General features: G+C 49.3%; 1 protein-coding gene across 2 annotated transcripts; it reads left to right on the top strand.

Annotated features, from left to right (window-relative positions):
• The first annotated feature begins 630 nt into the window (after nt 1–630).
• Nucleotides 631–11,359, top strand: CFAP161 (cilia and flagella associated protein 161). Of its 2 annotated transcripts, none has more exons than XM_066355652.1 (7): nt 631–743; nt 1,617–1,706; nt 2,246–2,478; nt 3,821–3,908; nt 7,452–7,610; nt 10,350–10,423; nt 10,807–11,359. In XM_066355652.1, exons 1-7 carry the CDS (start codon nt 633–635, stop codon nt 11,000–11,002), a joined length of 951 nt encoding a protein of 316 aa, XP_066211749.1. In that variant the 5' UTR covers nt 631–632; the 3' UTR covers nt 11,003–11,359. The 2 variants fall into 2 exon arrangements, with proteins under 2 accessions (XP_066211749.1, XP_066211750.1); XM_066355653.1 differs by having other exon boundaries at nt 679–759.
• Nucleotides 11,360–19,214: the final 7,855 nt, after the last annotated feature.

Below are 19,214 nucleotides of genomic sequence, written 5' to 3'. Positions count from 1 at the left end.
CACTGCGCCACCGCCTGGTCAGGTTGCATATTCTTGTTTTATTACAAGTTCTTGAAAATCATAGCCTTGTACTTGGAGAGTGGGGGAGGGAGGAAAAGGCTGTTGAGCCGGTAAAAATATGGACCACCTCACAAACATGTAAATAGAAATATGCTAACATGATACATTTCTTTTGAAGTGGTAAAATTTTGGGTAATTCTCCTTCCCCCTTTCTGCTATGCTATTTCGGTTTCCAGATTTCTACACTGGTCCTATTCTACTGTTAGAGTGAAATTGGTGCTTTTCCTGGTTATAAAAATAGGCTGCTGACAAGCTATGCTTCCGTTTAAAAACTCTGCTGCCTTACCAAGTAAGGGGTACCTTCCTTTTACAGTAATTTTTGTTTCGATCCTAAAAGAAAATATGTTTTACATTTCTCTCTAGGGAGCATTTAGGACAATAACATCTGTAGGTTTCAGTTTTTCTTCTCAGCTGCTTTGCAATTCAACTCAAGGACCAGTAGCAGTGTCCATACGGAGGGGTGGGGAGTGGCAGCTCCTGGGTGGGGCCGCGGAGGCCTGTGTAACTCGTGTGCTATTTCTAATTGGCTGGCAGGATCCGGGCCTTGGCCAATCGCAGGGGGTTGAGTTGTCATGGCAACAGGCACGCTAACTCTGCAACGTCCGGGTAAGGCGATGGCTCAGAACACGTATGGTTTCGGGGTCCGGATGGGCAACTGGAACGAGGACGTCTACCTGGAGGAGGTGAGGATGTAGCCAGGTGACTACGCAGCTGTTCAGGGACCCCCAGGTCCTCCCTAAGTTCGGCTGAACTCTGAGCACCCCAAGGCTCTTTTCTCCCCCAGTACTCATACAATTCCACCCTCTCTGACCATCTACCTACAGTCCCACTAACCCAGGTCTGTGCCTTTCTATTCACTCTTTCCTTGGGTCCCTTTGCCTCTCAAACTCGGTGCCTTGATTCTCAAGCTCCTGCTCCCACCTGTGCCTCCCGCTTAGTCAAGAACTCCTCTGAGTTCTTTTCCCTCTGTTCCCTACACACTTACAGTCCTAGAGGCTGCAGCCCAGTGAGGAGGGTGAGGAGGCAGGCTCTAAACAGAAATACTGCCTCCCCCCATGCCCCACCTTGTCATACATGCCCTCTTGAGTGTCCCCGTGGTATCCCTGTTAGCGACCTTCCACTCACTTCTTTGAATTCTATGGCGGTCTTGACAAGGCCCCGGGCCATCCCTATATCAGACTTGTGTGTGTGTGTGGGGGGGGGGGGGTAGACTTTCCGCGTCAATCATCATATCACCAGGGGGACTTTAGTGGAGGACACACGGCCTCCAAATGTTACTCCTGACTGTCTCTGGCTGGAGTTATTATGGGTGATGTTTCTTTTTTGTGTCTTTGTCATTTTTCTAAACATTTTATAGTGCAATAAAAATATTAAAGTAATGCTAAAAAAATTTCCACCATTCTCATGATATTCACGTTTGTTTGTTTTTTTTTTTCTGTTTTTAAATTTTGCTTTTTCACTTGAGGTGCTTCTGATTTAAAAGTTATCAGTATTTGTGTTATTCAGGACTATTATTGGCCTTTTGGGTTTCATTTGATTTTTTTTATTTTCACCAGGATCTCATGAAAGACTTCATAGAGAAGAGGGATAAGGGAGAGCTGCTCATACAGAGAAACAGAAGACTAAAAGAGACTCTCCTAAGACCGGTAATTTCAAAGTCAAACTCCATTTTAAAATTGTATCAAATCAAGTGTGAGTATATGTTAAGCAAGTGAGAATTCCATAAATTAGTTATTTGGAAAATACCAGTTTTTCTCTTTAGATCTGAAAATCACAGTATTTAAAATTGCATAGGATTTCAGAAACATAAGAGAAGCTTGTTATTAATTATGTTAACCTGTATTAAGAAATGACTACATTAATACATGGATTAGTAAAATGGCCTTTAGTTAGTGTTGAAGAAATTTTCAATGAATGTTGGATAAATAATGGACTTGACCCATATGGTTTTTCAATCAGTTTCATTGTAATACATTTGGGTTATTGGGGGTTTCAATTTGGCACATTGGGAATGGGCTGGTGGCAGCAAAGGGAGGAATAGAATTTGAGGGAATCTGAGTGAATCCCTTATTGAAATGGTCCTACTCTGAGAAGGAAAGGAGGTCCATCTGAGATGGCCTCAGCACTGGCCATTAAGGACTTGCATGATTTAAATTAGAAGCACCCCTATATATTTCAATTGTAGATGCAGCTTTCTGTCTCTGAGGACGGATATGTTCACAATGGCGACCACGTGATGCTTGTGAATCCGGACCATCCTGAGATAGAAGCTGATCTGTTTCTCAGCGGGGACCTGAGCCTGTGTTTGACTCCAGATGAGATCAGAGCACAACTGAGTGACAAATTTGAGGTGCCTTGTAGCCTGAGCGCAGCACCAACCAAGATCCCAGTTAGTAGAAACACCTTTATCATTTTGAGGTAAAGATACTTTAAGTTTCATTATAAATGTCTGTTTTTACTTATAGCTTAAGGATGTCCTAGGAATTGGAGGAAGGCTGGTCGGAAGTGGAAGTTCTCTGAACATTCTTGCTTTATTACCTTGAGAATTATTGTCAAGGGGCCTTTACTGTTCCTTTTCTTAAACATCAAGATAAGTTGTAATTTGTGCTCAATTAAAAAAGCTGACTAGTAGCAAAGTGGGCTTTCTTAATAACATCTCAGAGTGCTTGGAGCTCATTGGAGGACTTTTATTGTTTTTAATGTTTCCATGGATATTTTTTGTTGTTTTTTTTATACCAGAAATATATCATTTAATGCAAGATGGCATAATATGGGAGTTTGCTATTTTAAAATTAATTGTCCACTATAAAGGTATTTGAACAGATTTTGAAAATGATCATTTAAATCCTGAGAGAACAGACACATAATTACGGTTAAAAATATTGCTTTCAGGCCCTGGCCGTTTGGCTCAGTGGTAGAGCGTCAGCCTGGCGTGCAGAGGTCTCGGGTTTGATTCCCCGCCTGATTCCCCGCCGGGGCACACAGGAGAGGCGCCCATCTGCTTCTCCACCCCTCCCCCTCTCCTTTCTCTCTGTCTCTTCCCCTCCCGCAGCCGAGGCTCCATTGGAGCAAGGATGGCCCAGGCGCTGGGGATGGCTCCTTGGCCTCTGTGGCCAAGGCGAGAGTGGCTCTGGTCCCGACGGGACGGGGCGACGCCCCGGAGGGGCGGGGCATCGTCTCCTGGTGGGCAGAGCATCGCTCCTGGTGGGCGTGCCCGGTGGATCCTGGTCTGGCGCATGCGGGAGTCTGTCTGACTGTCTCCGTTTCCAGCTTCAGAAAAATACTATATATATATATATTGCTTTCACTTTATTGCTAAATTGTGATAGCCATATTTATATTATAGGAATACAGCCAGTCTTCTAAGTCTAATTTAGGGTTATTTTGAATAGGGAGTTTGCATGAAGATAACTTCTGTGTCCTAAGGATTGCATTAAATGTCAACAAATGTGTTACCTTGGTTCTCCCTAAAGATATTACTGCCCCTGACCCAGTTCCTACAGGACTTACATGCTCAGTCTACTCTAGGCTGAGCAAGTGAGGATGCTCTGTGTTCTGGCCAGGCTGGAAGGCAGGGCATAGGGGGCTGGCTGGATCTGAAGGCCAAAAAAACCCACCTTTTGTTTAGTGACTTAATTCAGGTATGGTACATGAATGTACATTATCAGGGAAATTATAACAAAATTTCACACACACAGAATAGACCTACAGAATGATTGTTCCTCAGAGAAATGACATCATCCTTATTCTTAACTGACAGTGCAGACGGAGAGGCCACGCTGGGTCAAGTCCTGAGATACGGGCAGCACTTTCGCCTGGGGATCACCGGGGTGTTTGAGGACAAAACAGTGAGTTGTCACGTTGCGCGTCTGCTTGTGACTGGTCATTTGTTTCTGTGTGGGGTAAGGGCACCCTACTGAAGCGGACAGAAAGCTCTGTGGGCGTGGGCTCCATCTCCGCAGCGTTTTACAGGCTGTTTGGGGCCAATTCTTTCCTTCTAATTTTGCGAATTTCAAAAATACATCCTTAAAATGGATAAAATCTTATTTTCAATGCATCTGGGACAAAGTAAAAATTGATACCACCTTCACTTGTAAGACAAATAATTGGATTAGATAGTAATCTGACAGTTGTTTAAGGTTACCGATGCAAGATCTGGTAACTTTTTTAAGTTTTTATTGTCGGACTTCTGTCTAATATGAGAGACAATGTGAGATGCTTAAGTTTGCATAAATCAGCATAAGTTACTTCGAAATTTACCTCTGCCTGGAGCACTAGGAGGTTAACTAGAACGAGATATATTTGGATTTCAATTCCAGCTGAGATGCAAACCTATGGGATGGGACCTGGGGTAAGTTATTGAGCCTTTTCGAGCCTGTCTCATTTATGAAATGGGAGTTATCGTACCTTACTACATGCTTAGGTGCTTCATGTGTATGAACTCATTTATTCCTCTAAACAAGTCTATGACAGAGGCACTATTTTAGCCCTGTTTTATTGAAGGGAAACTGAGACACAAGGAGGTTAAGTGATTTTGCTCCAAGTCACTCAGCTACTAAGTGACAGAGCTGGTACCCTAATGGTTTTTCATTGAATCAGAGTCCATTATTGTATGAAGTGTCATCATCATCATCATCATCATCATTATTTTGTACCATTAAGAAAAGTCAGTGCTGGCAATTAAACTATGATACACCATAGACGGTGAGCTGCTGCCTGATTTTAAATGTGAAAATTAGAGAAATTATCAAATTGTCAAGAGAGGGGAGTAAATCAACATTGTCTTATTTATCCAGATATCAGCACTATAAGAATTTGACTTATTTTTTTTTTATAAAGGGGGAAAGAACAGGTTTCAAATATAGGGAAAATTACAAGCATTGCAATATTAGATTTTTTTAATTTTTTTTATTTAGTGAGAGGAGGGGAGGCAGAGAGACAGACTCCCGCATGCGCCCTGACCAGGATCCACCCAGCAAGCCCACTAGGGGGCGATGCTCTGCCCATCTGGGTCCCTAGCTATGTTGCAACTGGAGCCATTTTTTTGTGCCTGAGGCAGAGGCCATGGAGCCATCCTTGGCGCCTGGGGCCAACTTGCTCCAATCAGTCCTTGGCTGCAGGGGTGGAGAGAGAGAGAGAGAAAGAGAGAGAGAGAGAGAGAAAGAGAAACACTAACTTGCTGCTCTACTTAGTTGTTCCATTTAAGTTGTACACTCATTGGCTGCTTCTTGCATGTGCCCTGACTGGGGATCAAATCCAGGCATGCTGGGACGACGCTCTATCCACTGAACCACCTGGCCAGGGCCTGTAGTTGTCTGATTTTATTCTAGCTTTAGAATATACTTTGACGGTTCATAGGGCTAGTTCCTTTTATTATACTTTTTTCTCTGAATTATCTTAAGAATTAATCTTTCAGTTAAATATATTTTTCAAGTCCTCCTGCTGTTATGGAGGGGGAATCACTTGGTATTTTGGTTGGCATTCCACAGTTAAGTAAATTCACATATTTAGCAGCCTTACAATATTTATCCTTCTGAGGTGTAGCTCCATTTATTTATTTAATTATTCTTTTACATTTGTCTATAAAGTTTGGTGGGTTTTTCACGTGGCTCTGACACCAGTCTCATTAAGGTTTTCCCTTGGAATCTTCTGTTTTGGATACTATTGTAGGGAGGTCCTTATGGTAGTTACCACAAAACGATAAGAAAATATTAATTTTTTTAAAATTTTTTTAATTTAATTTTTATTTTTTTCTGAAGCTGGAAACGGGGAAGCAGTCAGACAGACTCCTGCATGCGCCCGACTGGGATCCACCTGGCACGCCCACCAGGGGGCGATGCTCTGCCCATCTGGGGCGTCGCTCTGTTGCGTCCAGAGCCATTCTAGCGCCTGAGGCAGAGGCCATGGAGCCATCCCCAGCGCCCGGGCCATCTTTGCTCCAATGGAGCCTTAGCTGCGGGAGGAGAAGAAAGAGACAGAGAGGAAGGAGAGAGGGAAGATTGGAGAAGCAGATGGGCGCTTCTCCTATGTGCCCTGGCCGGGAATCGAACCCAGACTTCCGCACGCCAGGCCGACGCTCTACCACTGAGCCAACTGGCCAGGGCCAGAAAATATTGATTTTTATACTCATCATTGATAAAGTCAGTTTTATTCAAATAGTTTTTCAGTTGATTGTCATGACTTCTAGACAGATAGTCATTTTGCTTTTAAATGATAACAATTTTATCTCTTCTCAAATTCTCATATTTTTTAAAATTTCTGTTCCTTGTTTTTGAATTATTGAGAACTTCCAGGGCATTCATAAAAAAAGCTGCTGATAATGGCCTTTTGGATTTATTCATGATTTATTAGTGTTTTCCTTTAAATGAACAAGACAGAGATTGTGGGTTGAGATAGATGTTTTTTGCCGTTTGAAGTCCTGTTCTTCTGTTTGCTCTGAATGGCTCAGTCCTTCGCCCTGTCACCCAGGGACAAGGCCAGAGTGTATCTTACAGCCGTCTCTCTTCCTTGCCTACATTCAGCTCATTGCCAAGTCCCATGGGTCTCCTTCCTTAACGCACCCCTGCCCATTCTTCGTTCTCTATGCCAGTACCTCTGTCTAGGCCCCCACAGCTTGGTCCTGAGCTGAGCTTCTCGGAGGGCATGTGTTCTCACCGCTGCCTCTTCCAGCTCTGTGCGTCCTGCTAGACAGCCACACCTGACAGGCGCTTACAGGAGCCTCTCGCAGCTACACATGATTGTCACTCCTGAGTCAGAAAAGTTCTTGGGGTTAGTAACTGATTTCTGCCTTCCCCATAGCGCCCGCCTCATAGCACAGCTCTACCTACGAAAATCTATCAGAACAGACAGAAACGACCTCCAGATTCAGGGGGAAGGTCTCCGTAAAGAGCTATAACAAGGAGTCAGTATTTTGGACTTCTTTGCAGGATACGTGATTCTTGTCAGAGTCACGAGCAGCCAGATAGCTGCCGAAATAAATTCCGAGTGTGGACGTCTATTCCAGAGGGGTGTAGGCTCCCCTGGAGGCTCAGGAATAAATGAAGAGGCTGGTTTTAAGAGCAGTTCATTTCTACAGTGAGCTTTATGCAACATTATTTATAATAAATCAGTAAATACTGATATAGGCCCTATGTCCGGAACAAGAAGAGGGGATAGGGGCGGGAATAAGAACAGCGAGGGAGACTGAAACTGTTCTATCCGCTGTGCCACCACCTGCTCAGGCAAGGTGACGTTTCTAAGGTGGAGGAAAAGGAGCGTTCTCATTCAATGGTTAAAAACAAAGATTTTGAAAATGGCTTTTGAGCATGCTTGCCATCAGCCAGTTGATTGCTTCTTACTTCACAGATTTTCAACTAGCGTAACATAGTTCATCTGCTTGCTGTCCTTTTCAGTTATATTTATCAAGTGAACACAGGACCCCACTGAAGTTGTCCAAGAGGTCCTGTCTGCAGGAGGTGTACCTGACAGATGAGACCTCCTACCTGAACTGCTGGCAGGCCGCCTTCCCGGACCCCCAGCTCCGCCTGGAGTACGAGGGCTTCCCCGTCCCGGTGAGTGCAGCCTGGCGCGCTGATGCTGTCGAGTGGAGGCCGTGGACTGTTTCCTGCGAAGGGGAGGCTTATCGTGGCACCCAGGCCCCTGTGCCCATGTTCTTCCTCACTCTCTTTCTCCTTTTATTTTTATTCATTTGTGTCTCGAGCTTGGAGGCACTGTTTTGTTTTTTTTTTAAAAGACTGAGTGATCTATTTTTTTTTTTTTTGTATTTTTCTGAAGCTGGAAACGGTGAGAGATAGTCAGACAGACTCCCGCATGAGCCCGACTGGGATCCACCCGGCACGCCCACCACGGGCAACGCTCTGCCCACCAGGGGGCGATGCTCTGCCCTCGACCAGAGCCACTCTAGCGCCTGGGGCAGAGGCCAAGGAGCCATCCCCAGCGCCCGGGCCATCTTTGCTCCAATGGAGCCTCACTGTGGGAGGGGAAGAGAGAGACAGAGAGGAAGGAGGGGGGGTGTGGAGAAGCAGATGGGCGCTTCTCCTATGTGCCCTGGCCGAGAATCGAACCCCGGTCCCCCACATGCCAGGCCGACCCTCTACCGCTGAGCCAACCAGCCAGGGCCTTGGAGGCACTGTTTTGCCCTCTGGCAGCATCCTGCATTGGTGTTTCTCAACTCTGTCTGCACCTTAAAATCATCTACAGCGCTTTATAAAAATACTGAGATATCTCCTGCCCATGAGATCGGCTGACCCTGGCGCGAGGTTGTGAGGACGCTGACACCGCTTCCTACCAGGCCCCGGTTAAGTCCTCATTTCTAAAGAGACTGGGAAACCTTGGGCAGGTGAAGGAGACCGGGGCAGCCGTGCAGGTAAACACCATGGTCCTGCCGGGCAGCATCTTTCTGTTCTCATGGCTGCACGTTTTCTCAGGACCCTAGGCCCTACAGGACTAATGGGATGGCAGGGCTGGTGGGCACAGAGTGGTTTCCAGGGCCAGAGGCGTTGCTGCTTGCTCCAAAGGCATCCAGAGTGAGGAGTTGTTAGAAGTCAAGGGGAGAGTGTGGAATTACAAAGGGCTGGCCAGGTGAATCTGCAGGACACAGCATGCTTCTCCCCGAGTGCACTGGACCCAGGTCACGAGCTTCTGTCTTCTGCATGGTCCACAGTGACACGCTCAACACCTTTCCCCTCTTTGGGTGGCCTTTGCCCAGCTTTTCTCTGTGAAACTGCCTTGTATTCCCATGAGTTCAACTGTCAGTTCTCAGTTTCCTCAGGTAGCATGGGGTTGATGATAATATCTGCCTTATGAGGCTTTGTGAGGATTAAATACTTAGTCTGTTTATAGTGCTTATTGGAAAAGTGGCTTTCACTCACGGCTTCACCTGTTGTTATATCGTTGTTGTTGTTATTGTTATAGTTGTTGATGTCGCTGTGCAGTGATCCAGTCACCAGGGATTTTTTTCTCCATAGCTAACTCAGGCCACAGCCTGAGGCAGGTCTCTCTCACCCTCGCTCAGACACAGTTAAACTTTGCAAAATGAGAGACCTCAGACCTGTCCAAGCTCCCCTGCCGTCCAGCCAGAGACCATTAGGAGCCCTTGGGGGTGAACAAGTCGGCCTCCCTGCTTGCTGCCAAGTAGGGGAAGGAGCGTCTCAGTAAGAGGCTGTCAGAAAGGACAAGTTATAGATAGAATATGGGCTTTGGTGGGCGATTTTAGGGAGCGTCCTTGGAAGTGGGCTTCGCTCTGATCGGTCGAAGTCAGGAAGCTGGGTCAACTCTATATTGGGTTTCTCAGTCCATCTTACTGTGGAGTGTGCAGGCCCGAGCGAGACTGAGCTGTCACTCATAAAGCAGCAGCCATCAGTCACATTTGCTGGGAGAGGCGGGCATTGGTGTTGTGGCTCATGTTTTGTCTGTGTTCAGACGTGACTGCGGGCAATCTTGTTTTTGGCCTAACCCACTTGTGGTCGCAGTGGCAGTGAGCGATGTGAGCATTCTGTGAGGGCCAGGCCAGCTTCCCATGTCAGGGGCTGCTTTGCTCTTTCTCACACAGTTTCTACCTCACATGAGTAAGGACTCTGAATTAAGATATATATTTTTTCCCCGATTATAAGCATCATATGTTCACTACGGAAACTCAGAAAAAACACAACAAATAATTTGAAAAATAGGGAAACCCACCATTGTTTACCATTTCTGTATTTTTTATATGCTTTTTACTTAATTTTATTTATTTCCTTTTTTGCAAACTGGGGCATCAGGAATATTCTTATTTTATCCACTTAATAACACCACTGACCATATCTCGTGTTATCAAAGATTGTCTCCAAGATGACTTTGAATGATTGTGTAATGTTTTATCATTTGTGTGTCTATATTAATGTAGTTAATCTATTATGGTTTGCCCTCTAGGGTATTACATATATATATTTAAATGAGAAGAGGAGAGACAGACTCCCGCATGCGCCCTGACTGGGATCCATCTAGTAACCCCTGTCTGGGGCTGATGCTCTAATCAACTGCCCTGTCCTCAGTGCCTGGGACCGATGCTTGGACCAGTTGAGCCACTGGCTGTGAGAGGGGAAGAGAGAGAGAAGCAGATGGTTGCTTCTCCTGTGTACCCTCACCAGGGATCGAACCCAGGACATCCACATGCCAGGCCAACACTCTATCCACTTATATTTCTTAAACTGAATTTAAATGAATATACAGTACATTTACAAAGTTTTGCTTTTAGGATATTGGAGGCCTTAACTCATAATGCAAATAATATTGTTTTTTAATCTTTTAAGGCAAACTGCAAAATTCTCATCAATCACTGCCCCACAAATCGGGGGCTGGCGGCCCACCGGCATCTTTTCTTAAGGTATCGTGTTGCAGGGTATAGCAAAACACCGTGCCTGAGGGGGGGGCTGTGAATGGTAGCACAGAAGCTGCATTTAAAGTGTGGCAAGATGCAAAAAAGTCCTCTGATGATGAAATATTATTACCTAGAACTCTGCTGGTGTGAAAGAGCCTATTAGAGCCCCTTCTGTTATGCAAGAGGGGTTTATATAAGATTTCACCCACCCAGCCCCTGCAGCCTTCCTCAAATAGAGTGGAGCTTCTTCGTGCCCAGGCTGTGCTTCAGACTGCCCCTTCCCCAAGGTTCTGTATAGCAGCCTGCCAAGCTGGGTGCTTTTGACAGATGACCAGTGTGCTGAGCGCCGTTGCTGCACTTCCGTCAGTATGCGTTCTTTCCCGCCCTAGGACCTACTTTGGAAAGGAAGTGGAAGTTGCTGCTCACACACACCTGGATCCACACAAGGTAGAAAAGCCCAGGAACCACTGGATGTTGGTGACGGGCAGTCCCAGGAAGGACTCGCCCACCATGCTAGATGGGCACCAACCCCCGGTGGAGGACACCCGTACCCTGGGGCAGGCGACCAGCCCCAGGGCCCAGTGACACACCAGGTGTGCTGGCGTTCAATGTGGCTTTTCAAGAAACCGACAGTCTTGGTCATGCTTCATGCCAGTTTTAAGGGACAGAACCCTGTATCTGAGCAAGTATATTGAAATAAGGCTCTATTGGATAAGATTATTGCGTTAGTTGTGGTAGAGAGGGGTGGTCTAGGACACAAAAAAATTAGTCCTGTGGGTATAGCTCAGAAATGGTGTTTGAAAGTGACGGGGAATTCCTTCGTTGATGACGAGATTCTGAAGAACTCAGCTTTCTCTGAGAAGATCCGATGCAGCGGCCGCGTGCGCGGGGCTGGGAGCCGCCTGGCGCAGCTGTGTCTGTAATAAAGCTCTGGGAACGCTCTGAGGTTTGGCCCCATGCTTTCTCCCCGTTTGGTACAACGTCCTGAGAAATCACCAGGGTGTCCCTGGGGGCCGTGGCCTTTCTCTGGAGTCCAGCGATTTCCCCCTTGTGTGTGATGTCCCCCCTCCGCCTTAGGAGGGTCAGGATCTCTACCTGACCGGTCACGTGTGATTTGGTAATGATTTCTGAACTGCAGAATATTTTTATCTTACATTTGAAACTGGCACATTAGCAGTGGCACCCATGCGGTCAGAAAGTTCTTGACAAAACACACATGTATTCAGAGGTGGGTTAAGGTCAGTTGAGGCCCCGGGGTGCAGAAGAAAATATTGGGTCCCTTAAAAAAGAGAGCGTGGGGGGGGGAATAAAAATACATGTCAACCATATTTTTAAATAAATAAAAAATATTATGTACTATTAGTGTTAAAATTGCACATATGAAACCAAACTTGGTGTCATTAGAAAAAAAGTGTAAAGTTGGGGTTTTTCAGGGGCTTTAAAATGCATTAATGTGTGCTTTTTACTGTTCAAGATGTTAGTTTTAGTGTTCATAAGAGTATAATAGGCATGAGTGGGGAGAAACTTATAAATATGTTATATATAAGACATATATTTATCTGTGTGTGTATATACGTGTAGCTAATGTTCAGAAGTTACTAGGAAGGGTGCTCAATGACAGATGGTGGCCCTTGTGTGCTCTGGGGGCTGATTGTTATACAGAAAATGCCACTGAGTCGCTGTTGCTGCGTAGCTGTGTCCTGAGTCATGGACGGAGGCTTCCCCAGCCCTAAGGTTCACTTTTGCTCAATTGGGCAGATGTTGACCCATCCGTGACCATGTGCTAGTTCTCTTGCTAGGGTGGTGGGCACAGTGAGAAAACAGGCAAAGACCTGCCACCGGGGGGGGGGGGGGAGCAGCCACCAGTGTGGTAATGCACTGAGCCAGCGTCCCGGGTCCCAGTGGAAGAACAAGGCCATTACTCACGCCCGGGACGGGAGCACTGTCCTCAGATGACACTGGAGCTACACGCTACGGACAGCACTGTTCCAGGCAAAGGAGGCCCCTCTGTGTCCCTGAAGTACAGTCTCTGGAAAAGTGGTGCGAAGCAAGAACTTGGCACAGCTTGGGTTCTCAGTGCAAAGCCGACATTCAGTGGGTACCCCCAGCTGGGCTGCATGGGTGTAAAATCATGGGATGCCTTCCTCCTGGTTGGAAACTAGCTCCTTATCCTGGTTCCCAAGATGCCCCTTGCAACACCAGCACCTCCCCAGAGGGACCCCTGGACTTCCCTACAACCCGCCAACTGAAGAGTAAATGCCTGGCCCTGCAGGGGGCCTGCAGGACCCTGGCCTGAGTTTGCGTTAATTCATTGGCGCCTAGTGATATTGAGGGGAAACCGTAAACTGTTCACTATACTGAGTATCACTGTTGGTTGTGTGTATCAAGTTACTGAACTTGAATTTTATCCTTTGCAAGTTTGAGGAGGAAAGTATAGTGACTTTGCTTGAAAAAGATCACTATGGCGACAGCAGAGAGGGAGAGGGGTCCCGGGAAGAGAGGTGAGGTTCTGCACTAAGGCACTGACGGGGGAACCTCCATGTTTAGGGTGAGATTCTGAACACAGCAGTTGCTGTGCAGGGAAGTTGGGGTGGTTGCCTGGAGGTGGCTGACCCTGGTGGAGGCTGCTTTTCTGTGGATGAGGCTGAAGCCGGGCTCCACTGCCTCTGGGCACAGTGCTGGGCTGGCTGGCCGGTCACCCAGACGCGCAGCCGAGCGATCGCTGGCAGCAATACAACTTCAGGGGTGAGTAAGACCTTTAGCTCCCTGCCTGCGAGCGTGGAGGAGTCCAGCAAGGCTGGAGGCCAGGGTCGATCACTTCCTGGCTGGGAGGTGACTGGACCCAGGGCCGCCTCTGTGAGGCTGTGGGGGGCTGGCTGTGCTGTACCGTGAGGGCAGGTGGTCTGTGTGTGGACCCGCCTCTGCCTTCCACGGGAGGTTAGCACGGGGCGGTCCAAGCAGCTTGTCCCCAGCTCCACACTAGGTTCGCACCTGGGATAGGACCCCTCCTTTCTCGCCCACACAGCAGACTTTTGTGCGTTTAATTGAACCCAACAGACCTCCCTGACTATTTCATACTGGACACTGAGGTGGGCCCTTGGGATCCAGGCAGGAATAAATATGTTCATGCCTTCAGGTCCTCAGCTGAAGAGATGGCACTTAAGAGATGAAGAGAGGTTATTTGTGTTGTTAAAGAAAAACAAAGCAAAAAACCAAATCTAATAATCCAAAGCTACTGACTTGGGGAAATGCAGGATGTGTTTGGGAAGCTTGTCAAGAAGTTGACTTTGAGCGTAGCAATGAGTAGGAGCCGGTGTGTGTGTGTGTGGGGGGGGTGCGTGTTGAAAGGGAACGGCAGGAGTGAGGGGTCTGTATTCATCCAGTGGGCAGTGCAGAGCCTGCCTGTTCCTGAGCTGGAGATGCCCGGGATGAGGAAGGCAGGGTCACTTCTGAGTCCACTGTCATCGCCGGTGAGCAACTCCAAAGGCCCGACCCTGGGGAGAGCGGAGCTGGCCGGCTGATTGATGGGCTTTAGCAGATCAATCAATTTATTCTATGCAAGGCAAAAAATAGTAGAACATTGTTGTTTTTTTGTTTGTTTGTTTGTTTTTTTCACTAGTAAATTCTCTCAACATCTGATGTTGCCTGGAGCTTTTAGAGAGGAACATAGCTGCTTTATTTTAAAGTGTAACCATGTAGAGTCATTTATAGATTTGATAATAATTTAGTATCAGTTGAGTTATCACAGGCATTCGCATAAGGAGAGCCTGACGGGAGTCCTTGGTTTAATTCCTAAGGGCAGACCATGGTAAGGGAGGCAGCAGTTAGCTAGAAAGAAGTGTCACACACAAAAGAGAAGAAGATGACAGCCATCACAGTTGAAAAATGAGGAAAGCGTTTGAGTTGCTAATTATAAAAAGAATTCCCGTATCCAATAAGCACTTCAAAGCATGTTCAAATAAGGACAGTGGAGTGCCCTGTTCTTCCTCGGACCTAAGGCAGTAACAGAGCCAGGAGTGTCAGAGCTGACTTGGCCTCACCTGGTCATTTTACAGGTGGGGAAATAGGCCCAGCTCAGAGAGGGGACAGATGCCAGGCACGGGGAAGATGCCAGAGGCAGGGCCTGCAGGGCCCCTCTGGAGGACAGTGACTGTCAACAGGACTGGCTGAGCACCTAGGAGAGATCACACAGGTCTCTCCCGTGGGTTTGCTCTCGCCCTTCTCAAAAGTGTCCACAAGATGTCACTGTTAAAACCCGAACAAGTCAACACTTGCATTGTTCAACTGTTGAAGTTAATTTCAAAATATGAGGGAGTTTCCAGTTTTCAAAATGTATATTTTTAAGGGGGAGAGGGACTATAAAAGCACTGTGGTCAGGGTATCAGTTCATTTGTTTCCTTGTAAAAGAGAGAGTGCATTAGGCATATGTAAGAGCTGCTTTCACAGCGTCTGAGGGGCTGTGCCAAGGGAGTTCCAGTTAGAATACAGTCCCCCTGGGACTCTTTATAGACCTTCCATTCGAAGTCTCGAGCCCCCCTCGGAAATTGTTCTCTGAACCCGGGCCTGGGAACTCTCCTTTAGGCCCCCAACTGCCCCGAGTGATGGCCTTGTGACGTCTGATTAGCTACTTTCTAGCTTTGCCCAAGTCCATCCCCTCACCAAGCCTCGGTTTTCTCTACGGGGTCACTCATCTTCCACTCGGAGTTGTGAGAGGATTGAGTGAGATGAGAAAAGGTGTTCGAGAGAGGCAGGAGGGGACATTGGCATGACCCCTGGTCATGGCGTCAGACAACTCTGGTCACTGGTCCCTTCCTAGCTGTGTGACCTCGAAGTCACTGTACCTCTTTGAGTCTCCATTTGCTCATGGGTTAAAAAAAAATGTTACAAAGTTCTCATCTCAGGGGCTTGCTGTGCAGCGGGAGCCTGTGTGTGAGACCAGCACTGTCGGAGACCAGCCAGTCTTCAGTGTTCCCACTGCTACGTGTCCGCTCTTCCTCCTTCACACGACAGACAGAGCCTCCACGGGTGGAAGGACGTGCCCAGCCCTGCACGTGCGTGCATAGTCGCTCTGTCCCAGCACTTGTCACTCTGCTCTGTCGCCGCGTTTACGCCTCTGTCTCTCACGCTCGACTCTGAGCTCCCCACCCAGGGCAGGAACTCCTGGGTGCTACGTCCCCAGTGTTAGGACGTCTTTGTCATAGCTAGTAGGAAGGTGACCTTCCCCGACACTGAGCGACTTGGTCAGGGAGTCAGGCGACCCAGGGGCAGGGCTGGAGCACTCAGCCCCCCTTCGGTGGCGCCATGCCTGAGGTGGGAGGCCTCCAGGGATTTGTTGGATTGGAGTGAATCAGTACGATTGGAAACGGAGCCACGCTCCAGTGCATTACGGGGAGCGACCCTGGGGAGCGTGCAAGTGTGCACTCAGACCTGCTGTAACTGTGCTCTCCAGGGGCAACCGTAGAGCCCAGCTGCAGGGTAGGACTGAGTGCATGGGACGGGGGCGTCAGGAGGTGTTCAGTCCAGGCCACAGGGCGCAGTGGGGTGGGGCGGAGGGAAGGACTGGGACCACAGGCAGCTCTCTGTGGGAGGCAGTTTCAGTGCCCTGACACCCACAGCTGTCTGGGCACACCTGGAAACTCAGACATCCCACTGTGCCCCGCAGGCCCAGATGGATGGTGTGGGGGTTCATCTTACGTATCAATTCTGTTGACAAATAGAGGCTCTGGAGCCTTGTGCTGAGCAAGGTCTGGGGACATGTCCGGTCTCTAGAGAGAGCGTTAGAGATGCCCCATGTGTCCAAGAGGAGGCTGTGGACCATGAATTAGCCAGCTGGGCCCCACCCTTCTTTTTTTTTTTTTTTGTTAGACCCAAATTCCTGCAGCTTCTCCAGGCCTCCCAGGGCAGCCAGGCTGCCTGGTGCTGGACTGTGGGCTCTGTCTGGAGAGCTGACCCACCCAGGCCTCCACCCTGGAACACTGGCACCGTGCGGAAGTCGCCGCGGAGCACCCTCCTGCCCTCCTCCCCCAGGGGGAGTAGAGATGGCGCTTCCTATGGCTGTCCCCAGCTGCGGGGCAAGGGCCTCCGCCCTTCCTGCTTCCCTGCTGCGTCTGTGCCGTGTTACTATTGGCTGATGTGAACAGGGTTGAACAGGAGCCAAACATCTGCTCATGTCTCCTGAATGTGCTCCCAAACAGACGGCAGGAAGCAGCACCACCCTGAACTGAAGTGCCAGGGCTGGTGAGCTGCCACCCAGGACACTGCCTGGGCTGCCGGGGGGCTGGCGGGACCCCTGAACTGAGGTCTGGTCTCTCTCGGGGCCTGGGAGGGTGGCAGGAGAGGCCTCTTCTTAGCTTTACATTCTCTTCTCTTCCTGGGACGGGATAGCCTATGGGTCAAGGTCAGTTAATGGAAGGGAGACGTAGGTCATCGCTGGAGGTGGAAAGAGGGAGGTGTGTTAGAGTCCTCTCCTGCCCTGGGAGAGCCCTACTGCGAGGATGGAAGTGGGGGGAAGGGCGGCTGTTGTGGGTTCACTGGGAAATAGACCCTGAGACAAAGAGTGAGTGGAGGTGATGGGAAAGAGAAGCCTATAAAAGGTGCTTTGTCAAGCCGGTGATGTTGGGGACAACTGAGACCCCATCCCACTGAGGATCCTGAAAGGTGAGATGAGCCTCGGTTACCCCACAGTGGGGCGGGCATGCAGGGAGATTTAGTCTTCACCTCCCTGACCGAGGGCTGCTTCTGGGTCCTTGACTTCCTGGCTTTTCTGGCCGGTGGCCTGCAGTGGGCTGGGAGAAAGCCTTCAGGTGAGGGTCCCAGTGCTGGCGGTGGGAAGCCACAGAGGGGAAATGGGCCAGACATGGGGACAGTTCTTGCTATGAGGGGAAGAGGAAGGTGAGAGGTGAGGGATAGCTAGCGTCATTGCCCTATCAGTCAGTTAGCTCTCCCTTTCTTTTTTTATTTTATTTATTTTTATTTTTGTATTTTTCTGAAGTGAAAAGTGAAGAGGCAGAAGACAGACTCCCACATGCACCCAATTGGGATCCACCCGGCATGCCCACTAGCGGGTGATGCTCTGCCCATCTGGGGTGTTGCTCCATTGCAACCGGAGCCATTCTAGCACCTGAGGTGGGGACCCCATGGAGCCGTCCTCAGCGCCCAGCCAACTTTGCTCCAGTGGAGCCTGGAGCCTTGGCTGCCGGAGGGGAAGAGAGAGATAAAGAGAAAGGAGAGGGGGAAGGGTGGAGAAGCAGATGAGCTCCTCCCATCTCCTGTGTGCCCTGGCTGGGAATCGAACCTGGGACGTCCACACGCTGGGCTGATGCTCTACCACTGAGCCAGCCAGCCAGGGCAGCTCTCTCTTTTTTGATCTCTCTACTGCCTTTGCCCTTAGCTGCCCATGTCTTCATTCTCCGTCCTCTCTCAGCTCTTCCCGGGGCACATGGACTGCTACTGTGCCCCTCACACTGGTCACTGTAGTGACCAGTTCCCTCCCCGATGTTTTGTTTGTTTGTTTTTTTTGTATTTTTCTGAAGCTGGAAACGGGGAGAGACAGACAGACTCCCGCATGCGCCCGACTGTGATCCACCCGGCACGCCCACCAGGGGCGACGCTCTGCCCACCAGGGGGCGATGCTCTGCCCCTCCGGGGCGTCGCTCTGCAGCGACCAGAGCCACTCTAGCGCCTGGGGCAGAGGCCAAGGAGCCATCCCCAGCACCCGGGCCATCTTTGCTCCAATGGAGCCTTGGCTGCGGGAGGGGAAGACAGAGACAGAGAGGAAGGGGGGGGGTGGAGAAGCAGATGGGTGCTTCTCCTGTGTGCCCTGGCTGGGAATCGAACCCGGGTTCCCCGTACGCCAGGTCAACGCTCTACCACTGAGCCAACCGGCCAGGGCCTCCCCGATGGTTTTGAACACTGGTGGTCAGAGTCTGGCTAGAGTGATCAGTGACCTGGTTTTTCCTTTGGCCTGGTCTGGACTTTGTGGTCCTTCTGGTTGGCCTCCCTTCACCTCAGTTCTCAGCGATGCTGTGGCTGTCCTGATGCCTCCAGGTGGGGGCCCCTTTGTCTCTGCAGCAGGCAAGCTCAGCAGCCCAGCCCTCAGCTGCCTGCTGCTCACCCTCTTCCACAGCCTGGGGCTTTCGCGTCGCAGGCAATGCACCAGGAGGGGCAGTGCGCGTTCCTGGTCCCGCCTCACTGAAGTCCGCCGTGACGGGCTCTTTCTCTGGGCTGTGCAGGTGGTCATCGCCCGAAGGTTGTACCTGAGAGGTGAGTCCAGCTCGAATTGGGCAAAAGCATTTTTCTCAACTTCCCTCAAGCATCAAAGTCAATAGATCACCCTTACCTCCACATCCCTTGTCTCGCCCGGCTCTTCTCCTGTCCATCAACCTCCAGACAAGGGGTGTGGGCTCCAATTCCTCTATTTCTGTGTCACCCTCTCCCTCCACCGCAGTTTCTTGGACCACGGTTTCCCTCATAGGCCAGAGGCATGTTCCCTATATTAGGGAGTAAACTCAGAAATTGAGCATCCAGACCTGATCATCTAGGGAAGAATGAGGGGAAAGAAACTAACTGAGAAATCCCTTTCTTGATACAGATCTGGCTCATAAGGCTACTCCTGTGTGAGACCCCAGAATCCTGGGTGACGTGCATGCCCAAGCTGAACGACTGCCTGCCTCCTCCTGCCCCCTGCTCGCCTCTCCTCCCCCCTCCAGGAAGGGGTGTACGCCTCAGACTGTCTAGGAACAGAATGGAAACAGAAAAACACAGCGATATATTTTAAAACACTGCCGTCCTATCCAAA

This window comes from Saccopteryx leptura, chromosome 13, assembly GCF_036850995.1.
Source record: "Saccopteryx leptura isolate mSacLep1 chromosome 13, mSacLep1_pri_phased_curated, whole genome shotgun sequence".
NCBI classification, from domain to species: Eukaryota; Metazoa; Chordata; class Mammalia; order Chiroptera; family Emballonuridae; genus Saccopteryx; species Saccopteryx leptura.
The sequence above is the reverse complement of the archived record's forward strand: the minus strand, read 5'-3'. Positions and strand labels throughout refer to the sequence as shown.